The sequence below is a fragment of the Palaemon carinicauda genome, chromosome 2, assembly GCF_036898095.1.
Source record: "Palaemon carinicauda isolate YSFRI2023 chromosome 2, ASM3689809v2, whole genome shotgun sequence".
Classification (NCBI taxonomy): domain Eukaryota; kingdom Metazoa; phylum Arthropoda; class Malacostraca; order Decapoda; family Palaemonidae; genus Palaemon; species Palaemon carinicauda.
Window position 1 is genome coordinate 44122006 of NC_090726.1, and position 25939 is coordinate 44147944.

Consider the following 25939-nt stretch of genomic DNA (forward strand, 5'->3'; position numbering starts at 1 on the left):
TAAAAAATAATAATAATAATATAATAATAATAATAATAGCAAAACAACAACAACAAAAATAATAATAATAATAATGTACTAATAATAATAATAATAATATAATAATAATAATAATAATAATAATAATTAATGTAAAAAGTATCAAACAACAACGAATGCTAGAAAATGTTAAACATACGATAATCACAATATTAATTATTCACAGTAATTAGAAATTACAAATATCTAATCTCAATTAAGACTATTCTAACAGGCAATTACTTTTATTAAAAACTAAATTAATAAAGGCTTCTTCCCTATAACTTTATTATAAAACCATTCATTTAAATGTAAAATGGATAGGCCGACTCCAGTGAGAGGCATATCCCAGAATTAATACATAACGACAAATATATATATATATATATATATATATGAAAGCAAGTGAAGGAAGAGAAGATGATGGCTGACGAACTAGAAAATTTTGCGGGTATGGGACTGGCATCGAAAGACCATAAACAGACGGGAGTGGAAGGAAATGTCTGAGGTCTTTATCCAGCAATGGACTAGTAACAGCTGATATATATATCATATATATACATATATATATATATATATTAATATCAATATATATATATATATATATATATGTATATATAGATATATATATTTATATATATATATATATATATATTATTATTACTTTCAAGCTACATACCCTAGTTGGAAAAGCAAGATGCTAAAGCCAAGGGGGCCCCAACAGGGAAAAATAGCTCCAGTGAGGAAAGGAAATAAGGAAATAAATAAATGATGAGAATAAATTAACAATATATTTATATACTGTATTAACTCTGAAATTGGTCTAAACTGCGTAGGACGATATGCTGTCTCAGAGAGAGAGAGAGAGAGAGAGAGAGAGAGAGAGAGAGAGAGAGAGCTCCTTGAAATGTCAGGTTAAATTATGATATCCTGCCATTGAACCCTAACAAAGTGTCCTTATAACAATATATGGTTGTCGAAGCCTTAAATAATCCCCGTTTTAATTCCCGGAAGAGGACTGGAAAACTGGAACCCTGGAACTCTAGAATTCCAGACCGTGCCTGACTGTTTCGAAAGCAAACTGTCTATTATATTTGTTATCGAAGATATATCATTAATGTTATAAATACACATTATAACATATCTAGGAATACAATTTAATAAAAGGACATATGCGTATATATGTCAATGCTTACAATTTAAATGTTGTACAACAGTATATACTTCAAATATTAATTTAGAATGAATAATTTAAAATTAAATATTTTTTAAAAAAAGGGGGACTGTTTACTTAACCGTGTAAATAACTTCTATATATATATATTATATATATATATTTATATATATGTATATAAATAAATATATATAATTATATATATATATTTATATATATATACATGTATGTATAATTATAAATATAAATATAAATATATATCTATATATATATATATATATATATACATATATATATATATATATATATAATATATATATATACATATATACATATATACATATTTATATAAAATATATATCGTATATATACATATATATATACATACAGTATATATATATATATATATATATACACATAAACACAACAACAAATACCAGAGCGGATAGCTCAAAACAAACAAACCTAGTATGGTTGGCCCTCACTAGCACAGCTTTGTTGATCACGTCAATACGCAAACCTTTACACCACGTTAAGTATATAGATAGATAGATAGATAGATAACCACACAAAAAAATTGTAAGTTTTAACTTTCTTCACATAAAACAATAAATTAATTTTCCATTTTGGCTCAAAATGTCAGAAAGCTCACTTCATGCTTTCCGAACTCTTTAGTTCATGAAATTTGAATATCTCAGGAAGCAGCGTTGAATTCAATGTTTTCACAGAAAATACCAAGAAACTACCTGTGACTATGATACGACTTAATTTCTAGATTTATTTCCTCGCTCGGAAAAATCTAATATGATACAATTATATATATATATGTATATGTATATATATATATATATATATATATTCTCATAAAAATCACATGAAGTATTATATACTTACTTTCTTCTTTACTTCTGCTATCGACAACCACAGAGAGAGAGAGATAGGAGAGAGAGAGAGAGGAGAGAGAGAGAGAGAGAGTTTGTGTGTGTGTGACTAACTACATATACCAAGTATATATATATATATATATTATATATATATATATTATACATACTGTGTATATATATATATATATATATTATATATTATACATATATATATATATATATATAATATAAAATATATATATATATATATATATGCGCGCGTGTGTGTGTGTATATAAATTCAACATTTTGAATTTTATCCTATTTTATTTCTTTCCATAAAATCTCTCAAGTATAAGAACAATAGAGTTAAACCACATATCGTTTCTAGCCAAACTTTTTTTGGTTTAGTCGCTTGGAAAATCTTTTAGGTGTTTATCATCTTACTTTTTTTTCTTTTTCTTTTTTTCATTTCGAGATTTCAATCCATCTCGGAGACTTTCACCAATTTTATTTTTATAACTTGGCTTTTCCTCAAAGTTTTATTGGCGCTTTCCCACAAATGCCCGGCCTAAACTTTTCCCAAGCTTTCCTTTAAAACCCTGAGTCTCATTTTTCACTCATTTCAAATCTGTCTAAAAAGTTACCTTTTTGAAACCTTGATTTTTTTTCATATGTTTTTTTTTTCTTCTTAATGAATCTGCCCGAAGTAATATTCCTTCATCGCCAATCTCTTTCAAGTCTATATTTTCTCTTGAGTCTGTACAAAGTACTTCTCTTGCCTTTTAAGTAAATATAAAGAATCTTCCTCTTGAATCTTTCCCCAAAACTTGCATTCTTAAACCTGTTCAAAGTACTCTTCTATCTAAAGTATTTCTCTTCCCTTTTGAGTAAATATAAAGAATCCTTCTCCCTTTTGAATCTTTCCCCGAAAAAGTTGTATTCTTAAACCTGTTCAAAGTACTCTTCTGTTTAAAGTATTTCTCTTCCCTTTTTAGTAAATATAAAGTAACGTTCTTCCTCTGTAATCTTCCTCCAAAAATTGTATTCTTCTTAACCTGTCCAAAAGTACTCTTCCCCTTGAATCTATCCAAAGTAATTTCTCTTCCTTTCTAAGTGAGTATTAAGTATCTTACTTCCTCTTGAATCTTCCCCCAACCGCCTCTATTCTTCTTGAATATGGTTCAAAGTATTTCTCTTTCTTTCCCAGTAAATATAAAGTATCTATCTTCCTCTTGGATCCTCCCCAAAAGGTTGTCTTCCTCTTAAAACCTACCCGAAGCACTCTTCTTCTTCCCTGGAAATCCCCGACGTCCTGCCAGCGATCTCCTTGGAGTTTCCAAACGCGGCAAGACGGGAGTTCAAAGTATTTCTCTTTCTTCCCCAGTAAATATAAAGTATCTATCTTCCTCTTGGATCTTCCCCAAAAGTTTGTATTCCTCTTAAAACCTATCCAGAGCACTCTTCTTCTTCCCTGGAAAATCCCCGACTCCTGGCCAGCGATCTCCTTGGAGTTTCCAAACGCGGCAAGACGGGAGTTCAAAGTATTTCTCTTTCTTCCCCAGTAAATATAAAGTATCTATCTTCCTCTTGGATCTTCCCCAAAAGTTGTATTCCTCTTAAAACCTATCCAGAGCACTCTTCTTCTTCCCTGGAAATCCCCGACTCCTGCCAGCGATCTCCTTGGAGTTTCCAGACGCGAGCCAAGACGGAGTTCAAAGTATTTCTCTTTCTTTCCCAGTAAATATAAAGTATCTATCTTCCTCTTTCTTTCCCAGGTAAATATAAAGTATATATCTTCCTCTTGGATCTTCCCCAGAAGTTGTATTCCTCTTAAAACCTATCCAAAGCACTCTTCTTCTTCTTCCCTGGAAATCCCCGACTCCCGCCAGCGATCTCCTTGGGAGTTTCCAGACGCGAGCCAGACCGGAGGTTAACCCGTTTACACTTGGGAGACGTACACTTCCCTGATTTGCCCATAATCACCGAATCCCCAGCCTGGATTGCCCATTATCGGACGTTGTTCCTCTAATTGGCCTCCTTCTGGGGCGACGATCAATATGCAAAATCAATTGGATACCGAGCCTCTCGTAATTCCATCGTCACTTAACGCCTAGCTGGATCTACTTTAATTCGTGTAAGGGCTATGAGCCTTTTTCCTTCGGCAAGAATCCTTTTTCCTTCGACAATAAGCCTTTTTCCTTTGGAAAATAAGCCTTTTTTCCTTTGACGATACGTCTATTTCCTTCGATAGTACGCCTTTTTTCCTTTAACAATAACCCTTTTTCCTTCGGCAATAAGCCTTTTTCCTTAGGCAATAAGCCTTTTTCCTTTGACAATCCGCCTTTTCCCCTTGGATAATAAGCCTTCTTCCTTTGATAATAAGACATTTTCCTTTGGAAATAAGCGTTTATCCTTTGGCAATAAGTCTATTTCCATTGGCAATAAGCCCTTTCCCCTTCGATATTCCGCCTTTTTCCATTGACAATCCGCCTTTTTCCTTTGGCAAGAAGCCATTTTCCTTAGACAAATTAAGTTTCGAATGTTTCAGCCACAAAGGCAAAACAATCTTAATAATAACTACTTTACATTCAGGAATATTTGCAATTTCAGCAAAACATCGAGATCGGGGGTATACAAACTCGAAGACATTTTCATAATAAGGGATATTTTGGGTGTCTGAAGATTCGACAAGTTTTGATAAGTGTAATTAAGACAACTAATAAAAAAGGTGACATTCGTATTTATTTAGTTTTTTCGACTGCAATCCAAGACGGATGGATTCAACTAAGACAAATAATGAGAGAGAGAGAGAGAGAGAGAGAGAGAGAGAGAGAGAGATTGGTACCACTTATGCATAACTCAAAATGTAAGGTTCTTAGAGAGAGAGAGAGAGAGAGAGAGAGAGAGAGAGGTTGTTACCACTATATGTGCATAACTCACAATAATAAATGATTTGAGAGAGAGAGAGAGAGAGAGAGAGAGAGAGACTTTGGTAGCACAATATGTGCATAACTCAAAATGTAAGGTTCTTAGAGAGAGAGAGAGAGAGAGAGAGAGAGAGAGAGACGTTGTTACCACTATATGTGAATAACTCACAATAATAAATGAATTTGAGAGAGAGAGAGAGATGAGAGAGAGAGAGAGAGAGAGAGACTTTGGTAGCACAATATGTGCATAGGCCTAACTCAAAATAATAAATGAATATGAGAGAGAGAGGAGAGAGGAGAGAGAGAGAGAGAGAGAGAGACTTTGGTAGCACAATATGTGCATAGGCCTAACTCAAAAATAATAAATGAATATGAGAGAGAGAGGGAGAGAGAGAGAGACGTTGGTAGCACAATGAGAGAGAGAGACGTTGGTAGCACAATATGTGCATAAGTCAAAATAATATATGAGAGAGAGAGAGAGAGAGAGAGAGGAGAGAGAGAGAGAGAGAGATCTTGATACCACAATATGTGCATAACTCAAAATAATAAATATGAGAGAGAGAGAGAGAGAGAGAGAGGAGAGAGAGAGAGAGAGAGAGAAACTTTGGTAGTAACAATATGTGCATAAACTCAAAATAATAAATATGAGAGAGAGAGAGAGAGAGAGAGAGAGAGAGAGATAATCATTTATTTTCTATAAGGGGGGGGAATGAAGTTAGTATACGCAACCTCAGATTTGATACCTTACCAATGGTGGATAAATCCAGGGGCACATGAATTTATCCCCCCCCCCTCAAAAAAAAAAAAAAAAAAAAAAACAGAAGCCTTAGTCGACCTTTCTTGTTTTTCAGAAGGAATATTTTTGTAGAGGCCACTGGGATGAAAGGAGGATAATTCTCCTTCCGTCCACCGAAAAGAACAAATAATAATTCCGAGTTCAGATGGATATTTTTTGGTCGTGTTTTCGTATGTTTTCATTGCTGGTAAGTTGAGATAGCGAGATTTCTTATCTTTTATCCAGCGATGATATTAACTAATAAGACGATGAACGGTAGATGTTAGATACGACAGTCACAAAACATTATTAATATTATTTCTTTCTATTAATTTTTATTGATTTTAAAATTATTATTTCTTTTAGCGAGGCATATTTGCACCGACTCGCAATGGTGCCCTTTTAGCTCGGAAAAGTTTCCTGATCGCTGATTGGTTAGAATTGTCTTGTCCAACCAATCAGCGATCAGGAAACTTTTCCGAGCTAAAAGGGGACCCGCTGCGAGTCGGTGCAAATATGCCTCGCTAAAAGAAATTGACTATAACAAAGCTGCTATTATTACTAGCTAGGCTACATTCCTAGTTAGTTAGTACCGCGAATTGCTATTAACAACGCTAGTATTCTTGTTATGCCAGTTGCATTTACCTACATGTCTAATTATGTCTGTTTTATTATCTTATTTTAGTCATAAATAATTATATTACAACCTTTACCAAGTTAATAATATTCCCTTTATTTTAGAGTTCTCTTTCTTTAGGATACACCCAGACACACCCATTCTTTCTTATTTCTCTTCCTCTTGTTTTGTTAAAGTTTGTAAAGTTTATACAGTATATGGAAGATCTAATTTAATGTTGTTCCTATTCTTAAAATATAACTTCTCTTGTAGTTTATATATTTCCTTGTTTCAGTTCCTTACTGGGCTATTTTACCCTGTTGAGCCCTTGAGCTTCTAGCATATTGCTTTTCCAACTAGGCTTGTAGCTAAGCTTATAATAATAATAATAATAATAATAATAATAATAATAATAATAATAATAATAACAATAACAATAATATTAATTTATAATAAAAATAATAACAATAATAACAATAATAATAATAATAAAAATACTACTACTACTACTACTACTACTACTCTATAATAATAATAATAATAATAATAATAATAATAATAAATAATAATAATAATAATAACAGGCAGAGAGAACACAGTTTATTATCAAATCTAAACAGAAAATTAAAATATCTTTTCGGAACAAAAGAGGGTCAACATATCAGACTACATATAATACAAAATTCAACATACGTGTTAAGAATGTGGAACATTCTTTCCATTGAGAGAGAGAGAGAGAGAGAGAGAGAGAGAGAGAGAGAGACCCCCTCGGTACCACAATATGTGCGTAACTAAAAATGTAAGGTTCTTGAGCAAACGAGAGAGAGAGAGAGAGAGAGAGAGAGAGAGACCTCGGTACCACAATTATAAGCGTAACTCGAAATGTAAGCTTCTTGCGCAAAGGAGAGAGAGAGAGAGAGAGAGAGAGAGAAATGTAAGCTTCTTGCACAAAGAAGAAGAGAGAGAGAGAGAGAGAGAGAGAGAGAGAAAGAGAGAGAGAGAGAGAGAAATGTAAGCTTCTTGCGCAAAGCAAAGGAGAGAGAGAGAGAGAGAGAGAGAGAGAGAGAGAGAAATGTAAGCTTTTTGCACAAAGGAGAGAGAGAGAGAGAGAGAGAGAGAGAGAGAGAGAGAATGTTACGCATTATACACATTCAATGTAGTTTACATTCGAGATGGAATAACACGATTTCTCCATTAAAAGCAAAAATATCATTACTCCCTTCCAACAATAAATAAATACAAATGAATATATCCTACAATCCAGGGACGAAAATGCAGGAATTATCAATTTATATATAATCCCACGGCGAACTCAATGACGCTGATATTTAATGGAATATAGATATACTGTATATTGCGTTTCGAACAAAACCACGCCGTCCATCAATTCAACGTTTAGTTTCCAAATGTCTCTACATCATACAAGGAACGTATATACAATACATACACACACACATATACTGTATATGTATATATATATATTATATATATATATATATATATATATATATATATATATATATATATGTGTGTGTGTGTGTGTGTGTGTGTGTGTGTGTGTGTGTGTGTGTGTGTGTGTGTGTAGTGTAAAAAGTAGCTAATTCTGTGGAAAATTTATCTAATGGTTAAAGGATTGTCAAATTTTTTCTCTAAGGAAAACTAATTATTAAGGCTACATTAAATCCAACCCCATTATATATATATATATATATATATATATATATATATATATATATATATATATATATATATATATACATAATATATATATATATATATATATATATATATATATATATATATATCCAGGACTTGAAGTACATGAACGGCTTATTTGAGTCCCTCCTTGTCTGATAAAGCAAAAGCAAGTGATAGGCTGCTCAGACGAAGAGAAGAAGGATTACTTTTGGTCTGACTTAAAGGAAGATAACATTAATGACAATATTGAAAGAGAATATTCTTCTTTGACTTCTAAAATTACAGAAATATAATGGCTCAGAATGCAATTATAACGTTCAAAATTCTTCCAGTACACTAAATTGCAGAAAGATCATAGCTCAGAATGCGTCTATAATGTTTAAATCGCTTCCAGAAGACGAAAATTATAGAAATATCATTGCTCAGAATGCATCTATAACGTTTAAAAACGCTTCCAGAAGACTAAAATTACAGAAAAATCGTTACTCCGAATACATCTATAACGTTGAAAACGCTTCCAGAAGACTAAAACTACAGAAAAATCGTTACTCCGAATACATCTATAACGTTGAAAACGCTTCCAGAAGACTAAAACTACAGAAAAATCGTTACTCCGAATACATCTATAACGTTGAAAACGCTTCCAGAAGACTAAAACTACAGAAAAATCGTTACTCCGAATACATCTATAACGTTGAAAACGCTTCCAGAAGACTAAAACTACAGAAAAATCGTTACTCCGAATACATCTATAACGTTGAAAACGCTTCCAGAAGACTAAAACTGCAGAAAAACCATTGCTCAGAATACATCTATAAAGTTAAAAAACGCTTCCAGAAGACTAAAATTACAGAAAAATCATAACTCAGAATGCATCTATAACGTTGAAAACGCTTCCAGAAGACGAAGATTATAGAAATATCATTGCACAATGCAACATGGTATTGTTTTTCAATTTCCCTTCAAAAACCAAATGTTGCATTTCTCCCGAGACCATCAATAACATCACTCAAATGTTGCACAACAACGAGAACCCTGTCAGCTGGTTCCTCATCTTTCGTATAACATTTCATTTCTTGTTTCGTATCGACAGAGAAGCAAAAAATATCTCTTGATATTACATGTTACTGTTCTTTATATATTTTATTTTTCCTTTGTTTCCCTTTCCTCACTGGGCTATTTTCCCTGTTGGGGCCCCTGGGCTTAATAGCAAGAATTATTTTTTGAAAAAAAAAATGATAAATATTAATAAATAAAAAAAGCAACAAAAGTGAAAATAATTAGCATACATTTATTTCAATCCAAAATAAGTAATACCTTCTTTGAAAAAAAGCTATTAAGGCGAGTAGAAATTATTAATAGCAACGCTTGGAATAAAAAAAAAAAGTCTATCCGCCTCTAATCATAAAACATTTTTCCGTATTAAGCCTGGATACGCCGATGGAAATTAGCAAAATGCCAGTTACACGAAGGCTAAAGCTTATGACTTAATGAAAGCGACCCTCATTTGCATAATATGAACACAATTTCAGTAATTATTAGCAATGATTATGATAGGATTTCAATTTCAGGGATAACGAGGCTGAGTGACTATGCAAGATAATACTATCATACGATTTTGGGAAAAAGAAATGTATAAGCGAAAAAATAATCTTAAAATCATCATTTATTTCAAATAATGTGTTTAAGAATAAGCTCGATAAATACCTAAGATGCATCCCAGACCATCCAAGACTGGAAGATGCAAAATACACCAGAAGATGCATTAGCAACTCTGGTAGATTTAAGAGGTGCCTCACGCTGAGGGACCTGGGGGAACCCAGACATAGAATAAGGAAATAAGGTAAGGCTCTCTCTCTCTCTCTTCCAGATCATCCAAGACTGGAAGATGCAAAATACACCGGAAGATGCATTAGCAACTTTCTGGTGGATATACCAGGTGCCTCACACTGAGGGACCTGGGGGAACCCAAACATAAAATAATGAAATAAGGTAAGGTAAGTCTCTCTCTCTCTCTCTCTCTCTCTCTCTCTCTCTCTCTCTCTCTCTCTCTCTCATTCCAGACCATCCAAGACTGGAAGATGCATTAGCAACTCTCTGGTGGACATACGAGGTGCCTCACACTGAGGGACCTGGGGGAACCCAAACATAGAATAAGGAAATAAGGTAAGGTAAGGCTCTCTCTCTCTCTCTCTCTCTCTCTCTCTCTCTCTCTCTATCCCAGACCATCCAAGACTGGAAGATGCATTAGCAACTCTCTGGTGGATATACGAGGTGCCTCACACTGAGGGACCTGGGGGAACCCAAACATAGAATAAGGAAATAAGGTAAGGCAAGGCTCTCTCTCTCTCTCTCTCTCTCTCTCTCTCTCTCTCTCTCTCTCTCTATGGAAGACTATGGTACAGAGGCTATGGCACTACCCAAGACTAGAGAACAATAGTTTGTTGGAGTGTCCAAATAAAAAATAAGGAAATATACATACACTGTTAGTAAGAAACCGTAATTACTATCGTAAATTCTCCGTAAACATAATATCTCAACCGTATTTCAGTAAAATACAGGCGACCGTAATTTGACCTTACTTTGTTATTATTTTTAATGGGTTGGTGACCGTAATATCACTCTTTTACAGATATCTGATATATCTGTTTTTGACGTTGTTAATAGTTTATATAGGACATATCTGTTTTGACGCTTTTACTATTTTTAGAATGATATATTGTTAATTTATTCTCATCATTTATTTATTTCCTTATTTCCTTTCCTCACTGGGCTATTTTTCCCTATTGGAGCCCTTGGGCTTATAGCATCATGCTTTTCCAACTAGGGTTGTAGCTTGGATAATAATAATAATAATAATAATAATAATAATAATAATAATAATAATAATAATAATAATAATATGACCCTTTTTTAAAACAGTAAAAATCCTGGAATAAATGTTACCAGACTTTTACCGTTTTTAATAACAAAATTTTAAGTTTACATCATCATCATCATCATCATCTCCTCCTACGCCTATTGACGCAAAGGGCCTCGGTTAGATTTCGATAGTCGTCTTTTAACTTGAGCTTTTAAATCAAATGTGGAATTCAGAAATTGATTTATAGCTTTTCTTTTATTTCCTATGACGAACAATAAAAAATGAATATTTTAAATACATACTATGAAGAAATCGGGTAAAATAAATAAATTATTAAATATATAACTAATTTAATTTTGTTTTTGTTCTTGAAATATATTATTTTGATTGTTTATTCTTCCCTTGTAGTTTATTTATTTCCTTGTTTCTTTTCCTCATTGGGCTGTTTTTCCTTTTAGGAGCCCTTGGGCTTATAGCATCTTGCTTTTCCAACTACTGTTATAGCCTAGCTTGTAATAGTAATAATGATAATAATAATAATAATAATAATAATAATAATAATAATAATAATAATGAGGTCCTTTGCGTTAATAGGCACAGGAGATGAATAATAATAATAATAATAATAATAATAATAATAATAATAATAATAATAATAATAATAATTAAGTCCTTTGCGTCAATAGGCACAGGAGATGAATAATAATAATAATAATAATAATAATAATAATAAAAAATTAAAAAAGAAAACAATAACCCTGCCCACTGAGTTTCCACTGCGCAAACATAATGTCAGTCGTAATAATATATGATATGATTTTATTTCCGCTACAATCATTTTTCAACGAGGCAAGGAAAACACAGCCCCTGGGTTATATTTCACAGCGCCACCAAAGGTCTAAGCAATAAGGAATTGCCAGGGTCACGTACAGCATCTTAGGTCAGAGTTAAATCTCATAACGATAGGTAGTTGATTTTATTAACTTGAGGGTAGAAATTCATATGTTTAGAGTAATGATTATATCTTGAAAGTAGAAAGTTATGTCTTGAGAATAGATATTATTAGCTTGAAAGTAAAATTTATATCTTGAGCGTAGAAGCTTATATCCTGAGTGGTTATTTATATCTTTAGACTAGAAATTTATATCTTGAGAGTAATAATTTATATCTTGGAAGTAGAAGCTAAATATTCTGAGTGGTTATTTATATCTTTAAACTAGAAATATATATCTTGAGAGTATAAATTTATATCTTAAGAATAGAAATTTATATCTTGAGTATAAATTTATATCTTGAGAGTATAGACTTATATCTTGCGAGTAGAAATTCATATCATAGGTATAAATTTATATCTTGAGTAGAAATCTATATCTTGAGGACAGAAATTTATATCTTGAGAGTAGATATTCATATCTTGAGTATAAATTTATATCTCGAGAGTAGAAATTTATATCCTGAGAATAGAAATTTATATCTAGAGAGTAGAAATTTATATCTTGAGAGTAGAAATTTATATCTTGAGTAGAAATTTATATCTTTAGAGTAGAAATTCATATCTTGAGTATAAATTTATATCTTGAGAGTAGAAATTTATATCTTGAGTAGAAATTTATATCTACAGAGTAGAAATTTATATCTTGAGATTAGAAATTCATATCATAGGTATAAATTTATATCTTGAGAGTAGAAATTCATATCTTGAGTATAGATTTATATCTTGAGAATAGAGATTTATATCTTGAGAGTAGAAAGTCATATCTTGAGTATAAATTTATATCTTGCGAATGGAAATTTATATCTTGAGAGTATAAATTTATATCCCCTATAGCAATTTATATCTTGAAAGTAGAAATTCATATCTTAAAAATTGAAATTTATATCTTGAGAGTAGAAATTTATATCTTCACACTAGCAATTAATATCCTGAAAGTATAAGTTTATATCTTGAGTAGAAATTTATATCTTCAGACTAGAAATAGAGAACTTGATTATAAATTTATATCTTGAGAGTAGAAATACATGTAATGTACGGCCTAATACTTACAAATAAATATTTTCATAAACAATTTATAACAATTCTCACACGCTCGTCAAAAGATGGTGGAATATTTAATTATGTAATTTAATAGAGTTATTTAAGCTTAAAAATGTCCTTAATTTTAAGATTAAACAAGTCGCACACCATTTAAATGATTTATAAATAAGACATAATTATTATTGTTATTAATTGCTATGCTACAACCGTAGTTGGAAAAGCAGGATGCTATAAGCCCAGGGGCCCCAACAGGGAAAATAGCCCAGTGAGGAAAGGAAACAAAAAAAAAAAAATTAAGAACAGTAACAACATTAAAATAAATATTTCCTGTATAAACTATAAAAAACTTTAACAAAACAAGAGGAAGAGAAATTAGATAGAATAGTGTGCCTGAGTGTACCTTCAGGAAAAGTTTTTCGTGAAATACGATAACTCAATATATTAACGAAAATGAAAAAAACGAAAATAAAAACTAGCGAAAATATCCCACAAAAATGTCAAACTTCAAAAATGTCAAACTTCTAAGAGGGTTTATAACTTCACTTCAATCTAGGGCCACTTTTTCATTTTCCCCCAAAAATGCAATATTACAAAAACGAGTGTTGAAATAGTAATAAATATAGGAATGATAACCGAGAATGCAAGGAAATGACGAAAATAGATGGATAACCAGAAAGATAGATCAGTAGATAGACAGGCTGACCTCTTCAGAGGGATGTTACAGATAGATAGATAGATAGAATAATTAGACAGATTGATGAAAATAGATATAGAGTAATTAGACCGAGGAACCAGCAAATAGATAGATACATAGAACAATTATACATATAATAGGTAATTAAGTAAATACAAAGAATAATTATAATATAGATCAATAGAGAGATTATATATATATATATATATATATATATATATATATATATATATATATATATATATATATATATATATATATATATACTGTATATATATAAATAAATATTTAAATATATAAAGTATATATATATAAATATGCATATATATATATAATAAATATAAATATATATATATATATATATATATATATATATATATATATATATATATATATATATATATATATATATGTTATAATATATATATATATATATATATATATATATATATATATATATATATATATATATATATATATATATATATATATATATGTATATATATATATATATATATAAATATTTGTATATATATATAATAAATATTTAATATATAAGAGTATATATGTTTATAAATATACATAAATATATATATATATATATATATATGTTATATATATATATATATATATATATATATATATATATAGAATAAATACAGATAAAACAAATAACTAGAAATATAGAATATACACACACACACACACACACATATATATATATATATATATATATATATATATATATATATATATATATATATATATATATATATATATATATATATATATAGAATAATTACAGATAAACCCAAAAAAATAGAAATATAGAATAACTGGACAGATAGATCAGTAAGCAGAAATCTATATAGAGACTGACTTCTTCACCAAGAAGTTCCAGATTTATAAAGACTATCCTCTTCAGAAGGATGATACAGATAGATTTACAGAATAATCAGATAGATCAGTAAATTGATAGATAGACAGATAGATAGATAGGTAGATAGATAGATAGAGACTAACCTCTTCAGCAGGATGTTCCAGGAACTGAGCCAAGAGGTAATAGCGGGGATCGACGACCATCCAGTCAGGGTTTTCCAGGCCAGTGACGTCACCCTCTAGGCCAGTGGCGGGCAGGCCAGCGCTTGGTAGGCCGTCCTGTAATCGGTACATGTAGGGCAAAGTCTCACTCGCATCGAAACTGCAGGTCATGAAAGAGAGAAAGAAAACATATGTCTGATTAGTTCATGTAAACGAATACATATATAAATTAGTATCATTATTATTAGCTAAGCTACAATCGTAGTTGGAAAAGCAGGGTGCTACAAGCCCAAGGGCTCCACAGGGAAAAATAGCCCAGTGAGGGAAAAATTATGATTATTACTAGCTAAGCTACAACCTTAGTTGGAAAAGCTGGACGTTATAAGCCCAAGGGCTCTATCGGGGAAAAATAGCCCAGTGAGGAAAAAATATTATTATTACTAGCTAAGCTACAACCTTAGTTGGAAAAGCAGGGTGCTATAAGCCCAAGGGCTCCACAGGGAAAAATAGCCCAGTGAGGGAAAAATTATTATTATTACTAGCTAAGCTACAACCTTAGTTGGAAAAGCTGGATGCTATAAGCCCAAGGGCCCCTACAGGTAAAAATAGCCCAGTGAGGGTAAAAAAATATTATTAGCTAAGCTACAACTTAGTTGGAAAAGCATGATGCTGCAAGCCCAAGGGGTCCTACAGGGAAAATAGCCCAGTGAGGGAAAAATTATCATTATTACTAGCTAAGTTACAACCTTAGTTGGAAAAGCTGGACCTTATAAGCTCAAGGGCTCTATCGGGGAAAAATAGCCCAGTGAGGAAAAAAATATTATTATTACTAGCTAAGCTACAACCTTAGTTGGAAAAGCTGGACGTTATAAGCCCAAGGGCTCTATCCGAGAAAAATAGCCCAGTAAGGAAAAAATATTATTATTATTAGCTAAGCTACAACCTTAGTTGGAAAAGCAAGATGCTATAAGGCCAAGGACTCTTACAGGGAAAAATAGCTCAGTGAGGAAAGGTAATATGGAAATAAATAAACTATTTAAGTAATAAACAACTAAAATTGAATATATTAACAACGGTAAAAAGATTAAAACATCTTTCATTTACAAACTATAAAAAAGGTTTGCTGCAAATTTAAACTGTTGAAGTTCTACAGATTCAACTTCCTAATTTCACATTTATTACCAGAATTTAGGTAAATTGGGAAAAGATATAATGTAAAATACATGAAAATTCTATAACAAAACTAGATGTAACTTCTTAAATACCTCAAAAATTAAGAGGTAATGAATATGAATAAAACAAAATACAAAAAATACAATCCTCTTACACCTTCAAATATATAATCCTGAAAAAGGTAACTCACAGAAGGATATCAGAGAAGAGTATAAAAAAAAATATCAAGAAATTTTTCACAGAAGTTTTAATTTCGAGTTCTTCATAAGACTTCCAACGCAATATCTGGTTCGTCTTTAGAGACGTTTTCAAGATACTTTACCGTTCTCACAAGAAACATATTCCACTAGACTTCCTTATAAAAGCAAATGTTACAATACCTCACTAATCCTGAAAGCGTCTGTCGTGATACTTCACTACTAATTCGGAAAGCAAATGTCGCAACACCTAACAAATTCTGAAAGCGAGTATCGCGGTACCTCGTTAATTCTGAAAGCGACTGTCGTGGTGCTACACTAATTCTGAAAACGAGTAATCGCAGTACCTTGTTAATTCTGAAAGCGACTGTCGTGGTGCCTCACTAATTCTGAAAGCGAGTATCGCGGTACCTCATTAATTCTGAAAGCGACTGTCGTGGTGCCTCACTAATTCTGAAAGCGACTAGCGGTACCTCATTAATTCTGAAAGCAACTTGGTGCCTCACTAATTCTGAAAGCGAATGTCGCAATACCTCACAAATTCTGAAAGCAAATGTCAATATCCCTCACAAATTCTGAAAGCAAATGTCAATATCCCTCACAAATTCTGAAAGCAAATGTCAATATCCCTCACAAATTCTAAAAGCAAATGTCAATATCCCTCACAAATTCTGAAAGCAAATGTCAATATCCCTCACAAATTCTGAAAGCAAATGTCAATATCCCTCACAAATTCTGAAAGCAAATGTCAATATCCCTCACAAATTCTGAAAGCAAATGTCAATATCCCTCACAAATTCTGAAAGCAAATGTCAATATCCCTCACAAATTCTAAAAGCAAATGTCAATATCCCTCACAAATTCTGAAAGCGAATGTTGCAATACCTCACAAATTCTGAAAGCGACTGTGGCAATACCTAACAAATTCTGAAAGCGAATGTCAATATTCCTCCCAAATTCTGAAAGCGACTGTAGAGGTGCCTCACAAATTCTGAGAGCGACTGTCGTAATACCTAAGAAATTCTGAAAACGACTGTTGTGGTACCTCACAAATTCTGAAAGCAAATGTCGCAATAGCTAGCAAATTCAGATCCGTGTCGCAATACAAATTCTGAAAGCGACTCTCGCAATACCTCCCAAATTCTGAAAGCGACTGTCGCAATACCTATCAAATTCTGAAAGCGCCTGTCGCAATACCTATCAAATTCTGAAAGCGACTGTCACAATACCTCACAAATTCTGACGAATGTCGCAATACAAATTCTGAAAGCGACTCTCGCAATACCTCCCAAATTCTGAAAGCGACTGTTGCAATACCTATCAAATTCTGAAAGCGCCTGTCGCAATACCTATCAAATTCTGAAAGCGACTGTCACAATACCTCACAAATTCTGACGAATGTCGCAATACAAATTCTGAAAGCGACTGTCGCAATACAAATTCTGAAAGCGACTGTCGCAATACAAATTCTGAAAGCGACTGTCGCAATGCAAATTCTGAAAGCGACTGTCGCAAACCCACACAAAAGCGAAATCGAAAACATCTCTCTAATGCCGAAGCTTTATTGATGTTCGGCAAATCTTTGGCCAAAAAAAAAAAAAAAAAAAAGGAGTCTGTTTACAGTGTTGCTCTCCAAACAACCAGCTAATTAAGCGTAACGAGCAAATTAGTAAAATTAATCACTTTTGTCAAAATACAGCGGAAAATTTATTCATCACACATTTGCCAATTACCTGAATGAAAGCGGGAATTTCTTCCCCACTGAATAATTCAAGTGACAATGAATTAACGGTGGTATTCAGTCCAGTAAAATTATCCTTCATCAAAGAAAAAGGAAAAAAATATATAGAGGTTGTTTTAACAATAAAGATATCGTGGAGCGAAGGCCGAAGAAAAAATTATAATTAAACGTATTTACAAAAAACAATAAACAAATAAATAAATAAATGTATTTAGTAACCAAAAAATAACTAATGAACCTATTTAGGAACAAAAAAAAAATATAAATGTATTTACGAAAAAAATCACGATTAAATGTATTTACGAAAAAAATCATGAATAAATGTATTTCCCAACAGAAAATTATAAATAAATCTATTTGGGAACAATGGATACGAATAAATGTATTTACGAACAAAATTACAAATAAACGTATTTGAGAACAAAATTACGAACAGAAAGTCATATATAAACGAATTTATGAAAAGAAAATCATAAATAAACCAATAAAAGAACAAAATATTACCAAAAAATTTGCGAAAAAAAATGGAAATTTTTAAATCGATACGGAAATAACAATGTTGGTAACTACTCTCTCTCTCTCTCTCTCTCTCTCTCTCTCTCTCTAGCAATATAGATAACTACAAAGATGAAAATAATCCTTTTAGCTTGTTGCCACATTCTCTCTCTCTCTCTCTCTCTCTCTCTCTCTCTCTCTCTCTCTCTCTCTCTCTCTCTCTCTCAATGTAGATAACTACAAAGAGAAATGACACTTTTAGGTAGCTGTTACCTCTCCTCTCTCTCTCTCTCTCTCTCTCTCTCTCTGTAGATAACTACAGAGAAATGACACTTTTAGGTAGCTGTTACCTCCTTCCTCTCTCTCTCTCTCTCTCTCTCTCTCTCTCTCTCTCTCTCTCTCTCTCTAGCAATATAGATAACTACAAAGAGATGGCAATTTCAGGTAGCTATCTCTCTCATCCTCTCTCTCTCTATAATATAGATAACTACAAAGAGATGACAATTTTAGGTAGCTATTTCATCTCTCTCTCTCTCTCTCTCTCTCTCTCTCTCTCTCTCTCTCTCTCTAGCAATATAGATAACTACAAAGAGATAACAATTTCAGGTAGCTATTTCATCTCTCTCTCTCTCTCTCTCTCTCTCTCTCTCTCTCTCTCTCTCTCTCTCTCTCTCTCTCTCTCTCACCCCGCATTCTGGGGAAAGAAAAAAAACCATTTAAAGCGCGACAAACCAATACATTTTATGATCTTTTAACCCAACCGGACACTGATTGACACCTACCACAAAGCGATTCAAAGGCAAAGGACCACTCATTCTCACTCACTCGCTCACTCACTCGCTCGCTCGTTTGCGTGCGAGCAAGAGCGCTTCCAATCCCAGAAGAGGTGGAAATTGAACCACGTGGTTAACACGGCCTGCGTGTGACCTGCAAATGCAGGCTCGTAACTTTTTGCACCAAAGGCAATATTGCAATTAAAGGTTTTAAAGCGCTTCGCCCTAACACCTCTTTGGGCCTATCAGTGCGAGTGAGGAGGAGGAGGAGGAGGAGGAGGAGGGGAGGAGGAGGTGGAGGAGGAGGGAGGGAGGGAGGGAGGGAGGGAAGGAGGGGCTAACAGGTGAAGCCAAAAATAACAAACATGGAGAAAACAAATAAAGACATCAATCGCTTACGATGAAAACATTCATAAATCAAATATATTCCGTTCGAATGGTGGGTGGCGGAAAAATATATATATAAAAAAAAAATAAAGAAGGTATGTCAATACAGATTGGAAATAAAATATAGAAATATAGACCGTAATACTACGTTGTGTGATACCGATATAAACTTTAAAAGTCCATAACAATAATAATAATAATAATAATAATAATAATAATAATAAAAATAATTATAACATTAATAATAATAACAATTATAATAATAACAATAATGTTAATAATAATAAAAAAAATAATAAAAAAATAATAATAATAACAATAACAATAATAATAATAATAGTAATAATAATAATAATAATAATAATAATAATAATAATAATAATAATAATGATGATGATGATAATAATAATAATGATAATAATAATATTCATCATCATCATCATAATAATAATATGGAAACTCTTTGCTCCTAAAAACGTCCTATTAAAAAACTGAAAGGTGACACCTATAAAAAGAACACAATTCCAGAACTGTTCAGCATAATTCCAGTGTATTCCCAATTCCAGTTTGACTTTCCATTAACATCAATAACATTTTAGGAGGTCATTACGATGCGGTAAATTAATATTCAAAAATACTTCTCTCAAAATTCTGATAAATTATCAGTAGAACTTCAAAAGTTCAAAGTTGGAGCAAATGTTTTCATGTTGAACAGGCTGACATGAGTCTTTTTATGGTTTATATATGACATATCTGTTTTTGACGTTGTTAACAGTTTTTATAGGACATATCTGTTTTTTACGTTGTTAATAGTTTATATAGGACATATCTGTTATTGACGTTGTTAATAGTTTTTATAGGACATCTGTTTTTTACGTTGTTAATAGTTTATATAGGACATATCTGTTTTTGACGTTGTTAATAGTTTATATAAGACATATCTGTTTTGACGTTGTTAATAGTTTATATAGGACATATCTGTTTTTGACGTTGTTAATAGTTTATATAGGACATATCTGTTTTTGACGTTGTTAATAGTTTATATAGGACATATCTGTTTTTGACGTTGTTAATAGTTTATATAGGACATATCTGTTTTGACGTTGTTAATAGTTTATATAGGACATATCTTTTTTTGACGTTGTTAATAGTTTATATAGGACATATCTATTTTGACGCTGTTAATAGTTTATATATGACATATCTTTTTTGACGTTGTTAATAGTTTATATAGGACATATCTGTTTTGACGTTGTTAATAGTTTATATAGAACATATCTGTTTTTGACGTTGTTAATAGTTTATTTAGGACATATCTGTTTTGACGCTGTTACTGTTTTTAGAATATTATATTGTTAATTTATTCTCATCATTTATTTATTTCCTTATTTCCTTTCCTCACTGAGCTATTTTTCCCTATTGGAGCCCTTGGGCTTATAGCATCTTGCTTTTCCAACTAGGGTTGTAGCTTGGCTGGTAATAATAATAATAACAACAGAACTATCAAGGCCTACTTATCAACTCGTTATTTTTAGTCTCTTAAAAGAAAAACCTACAAATTTTCATATTGGACAGAAAATAGCTCACTTGGGTAGTGCCATAGCCTCTGTACAATAGTCTTCCATTGTCTTGGGTTAGAGTTCTCTCGCTTGAGGGTACACTCGGGCACACTATTCTATCTCATTTCTTTTCCTCCTTTTTTTTTTAAAGTTTTTATAGTTTATATATAAAAGATTCAAATTTCCAGAGATTAATCGTCATGCATGCAAGATCTCAAAGGATTCTTAGTGTATATATATATATAAATATATATATACATATATATAATATATATATAAAAACTGTATCTATTCACTACAGGTTATATATATATATATATATATATATATATATATATAACCTGTAGTGAATAGATACAGTTTATATATATATGTATATATATATATATATATATACATATATATATAAACTGTATCTATTCACTACAGGTATATATATATATATATATATGTATATATATATGTATATATATATATGTATATATATATATATATATATAACCTGTAGTGAATAGATACAGTTTATATATATATATATATATGTATATATATATATATATATACATATATATATAAACTGTATCTATTCACTACAGGTTATATATATATATATATATGTATATATATATATATATGTATATATATATATATATGTATATATATATATATATATGTATATATATATATATATATGTATATATATATGTATATATATATACATACATACATATATATATATATATATATGTATATATATATAAACTGTATCTATTCACTACAGGTTTATATATATATATATATATATATACTGTATCTATTCACTAGAAGTGTTATCTGTATTAAGATATAACCCAAGAATTTTCCTCATTTTCATTCTCTGAAAAAAAAAAATTCTGCCAATAGGCTCCATCAACTCTTACTAAAACAACATCTATAACCCAGTTTAGTAACATTTATCCTTATTTCCACTATAATTACTATTCACAATTTCCTCCATTTGTACACCAATTTCCAATTAATTATTTTATTTCTACTACAGGATTCGAAATGAAACTATAAACTATAAGAGATTATCCGAGTGACATATGTGGATGAGATCATGGTGAGGGGTAGATGGAGAAGGTTTGGGGATGCTCTTCGCACTCCCCAAGAGAGATTAGTTCACCAAACTTTCAACTACAAGACCCAGACCTACATGGAAGAGGACTATGAAACGTGAAGTGGGAGATGATGAATGGAGAAGTATTGAATTAAAAGCTCAAGATACAGACGACTGGTGACATCTAACCGAGGCCCTTTGCGTCAATAGGCCTAAGAGATGATAATGATGATGATGATTTCCCTTAAAATCTATTTTATCTAAAGACCTAAACCAGTTTTCCTAAATCACTTAATTCCCCTTTATCCTTCTATCCTTTCCATTCTTCACACTCTCTCTCTCTCTCTCTCTCTCTCTCTCTCTCTCTCTCTATTCATCTCCGTCCTCTTCATTCCTCTAATCTCCTCTCTCTCTATTCCTCCCGGTCCTCTTCATTCCTCTAATCTCTTCTCTCTCTATCCCTCCACGTCCTCTTCATTCCTCTAATCTCCTCTCTACTCTATTCCTCCCGGTCCTCTCCATTCCTCTAATCTCCTCTATCTCTATTCTTCCAAGTCCTCTTCATTCCTCCAATCTCCTCTCTACACTATTCCTCCCGGTCCTCTTCATTCCTCTAATCTCCTCTCTCTCTATTCCTCCACGTCCTCTTCATTCCTCTGATCTCCTCTATCTCTATTCTTCCAAGTCCTCTTCATTCCTCTAATCTCCTCTATCTCTATTCCTCCATCCGCAAAGTAACCCCGATGGAAAACAAGCGACTGCATCGTATGTTCATAAAATGGAGCGAACGTCACTGAAGTGGAGAGAGGGACTCGGATTTCGATGGAAACCTTCATTTAGATACATTAAACTGCAATTAAGTTGTTGACGACTGAGTGACAGGGTGTCATCTTCCAACAGGTCTTGCATTTTGCTCCTATTCCGTTTCCTACTTTCGTGGATATGTTAAAAAAAAGGAGAGAGGGAACTAGGGCATAAGCTGATAATAATAAAAAACCAAGAGAATAATATCAAGATCAGGAATAAGAATGTCTTCTATTTTCGTGGATATGTTAAAAAATATTTAAAATGTTTTATTGTTAATTTTTTCTCATATCGTTTATTTATTTCCTTATTTCCTTTCCTCACTGGGCTATTTTTCCCTGTTGGAGTCCTTGGGCTTATAGCATCTTGTTTTTCCAGCTAGGGTTGTAGCTTGGCTAATAATAATAATAATAATAATAATAATAATAATAATAATAATAATAAAACACAAGAGATGAATATCTAGATCAGGAATAAGAAATCTGATAGACAATTTTTTGTCCAACAAATTAACTTCGAGATTCAGCAGCTGAAGACCAGACAGAAGATTGGTCGAAACAAGGCAAAATGAAAGAATTGAAGCAATTCTTCAGAATAGACTGATCCCTGAAAATCCCATAAGACTTTATCAATAAACCATTTTTTGGAAACTGAAAAAGAAACAATAAACGCAGCCGTTTCTAGTCCACTGCAGGACAAAGGCCTCGGACATGTCAATTCCTGTCAGGGGTTTGGCCAGTTTTCATCACCAACCTGGCCAGCACTGATTAGTGATGGTGTTAGATTTTCGTCTGATCACTCACATGAACCAACTTAGTATGAGTGGTCCTGACTAGTACAACTTTGCTGATGATGGCGATACGCAAACCCTTTAACCACGTTTTGGTATCCAAGCTATCCACGTAATATATGGTTGATCTCTATAAACTAGGATACAGCAGAAGAATCATGGCATTGACGATACAAGCATTAAATGTGGAATACTTGTTCTCTGAGTCATACTAATTAAATCTGGCCGATTGGCCATTTGAAAATCCAAGATGGCGGTCAACTCTCAAGATGGCCGCCAAATTAGCCACCCTAAGTTGACATTTTGCTTAGAAGTATTTATAGTTTACGAGTAGCATGATCTCTCTCTCTCTCTCTCTCTCTCTCTCTCTCTCTCTCTCTCGTAACCAATTCTTCATACCAGAGAAGAACCTTCTTTAATCCGATTACATGACGTCCGAAATTAATTACTTGTATATTTCCAGATGTAAAAAGCAAGATGGAACAAAGCAAATCAGAAAAAAAAATGGTAGGTATGAAGGGCATGTATTTTTGATGAAATCTCTTTATAGTTAATAAAAAGAGCCCCTTTCATCCTCTTTAAACAAAAGTTATAAAAAGGCTAAATTTTATTGCAAACGCCGGATATAAAGCCGATAGAACACGGGAGCGGCCCAAAGGTTTAACTTTGACATTCCTTAATAAACAGTTCCTTTCGTTCCTACTTGAAATCACTCACTGTTTAAAGGGCCTGGCTCCTTTCACAATACTCGTCTCGATTTCTCATTGGCTCTGTGTACTCTTCTCGATTTCTCATTGGCTCTGTGTACCCTTCCCGATTTCTCATTGGCTGCGTACTCTTCTCGATTTCTCATTGGCTCTGTGTACTCTTCCCGATTTCTCATTGGCTGTGTACTCTTCCCGATTTCTCATTGGCTCTGTGTACTCTTCCCGATTTCTCATTGGCTGTGTACTCTTCTCGATTTCTCATTGGCTCTGTGTACTCTTCCCGATTTCTCATTGGCTCTGTGTACTCTTCTCGATTTCTCATTGGCTCTGTGTACTCTTCCCGATTTCTCATTGGCTCTGTGTACTCTTCTCGATTTCTCATTGGCTCTGTGTACTCTTCCCGATTTCTCATTGGCTCTGTGTACTCTTCTCGATTTCTCATTGGCTCTGTGTACTCTTCCCGATTTCTCATTGGCTCTGTGTACTCTTCTCGATTTCTCATTGGCTCTGTGTAGCCTTCCCGATTTCTCATTGGCTCTGTGTACTCTTCCCGATTTCTCATTGGCTGTGTACTCTTCCCGATTTCTCATTGGCTGTGTACTCTTCCCGATTTCTCATTGGCTGTGTACTCTTCCCGATTTCTCATTGGCTCTGTGTACTCTTCTCGATTTCTCATTGGCTCTGTGTACTCTTCTCGATTTCTCATTGGCTCTGTGTACTCTTCCTAATTTCTCATTGGCTCTGTGTACTCTTCCCGATTTCTCATTGGCTGTGTACCCTTCCCGATTTCTCATTGGCTGTGTACTCTTCTCAATTTCTCATTGGCTCTGTGTACTCTTCCCGATTTCTCATTGGCTCTGTGTACTCTTCCCGATTTCTCATTGGCTGTGTACTCTTCTCGATTTCTCATTGGCTCTGTGTACTCTTCTCGATTTCTCATTGGCTCTGTGTACTCTTCTTGATTTCTCATTGGCTCTGTGTACTCTTCTCGATTTCTCATTGGCTCTGTGTACTCTTCTCGATCTCTCATTGGCTCTGTGTACTCTTCTCGATTTCTCATTGGCTCTGTGTACTCTTCCCGATTTCTCATTGGCTCTGTGTACTCTTCTCGATTTCTCATTGGCTCTGTGTACTCTTCCCGATTTCTCATTGGCTCTGTGTACTCTTCCCGATTTCTCATTGGCTCTGTGTACTCTTCTCGATCTCTCATTGGCTCTGTGTACTCTTCTCGATTTCTCATTGGCTCTGTGTACTCTTCCCGATTTCTCATTGGCTCTGTGTACTCTTCCCGATTTCTCATTGGCTCTGGGAAGCAGATCTTCGATAACCAATCAGGGCAAAGTAATCCTCCACCCGCTTCGTAGAGTTGATTTCCTTTCGACAGGTAAAGGAAATTTTACACTGTTAAAAAATTGCATTAAAACATCGGTAAATGTCCAGGATTTTTACCGTTTGAAAATAATAACAAAGTAAGGGAAAAATTACGGTCGCCTTTATTTTACTGAAA

At 32.8% G+C, this 25939-nt stretch overlaps 1 protein-coding gene across 1 annotated transcript in view; it reads right to left on the reverse strand.

Moving 5' to 3' along the window:
• Positions 1 to 25939, reverse strand: part of LOC137624406 (uncharacterized) — an 82552-nt gene that overhangs the window by 16644 nt on the left and 39969 nt on the right. The window contains exon 3 of the mRNA XM_068355152.1: positions 14690 to 14867. Coding sequence (XP_068211253.1) covers positions 14690 to 14867 — 178 coding nt within the window. The remainder of the gene's footprint in view (positions 1 to 14689; positions 14868 to 25939) is intronic.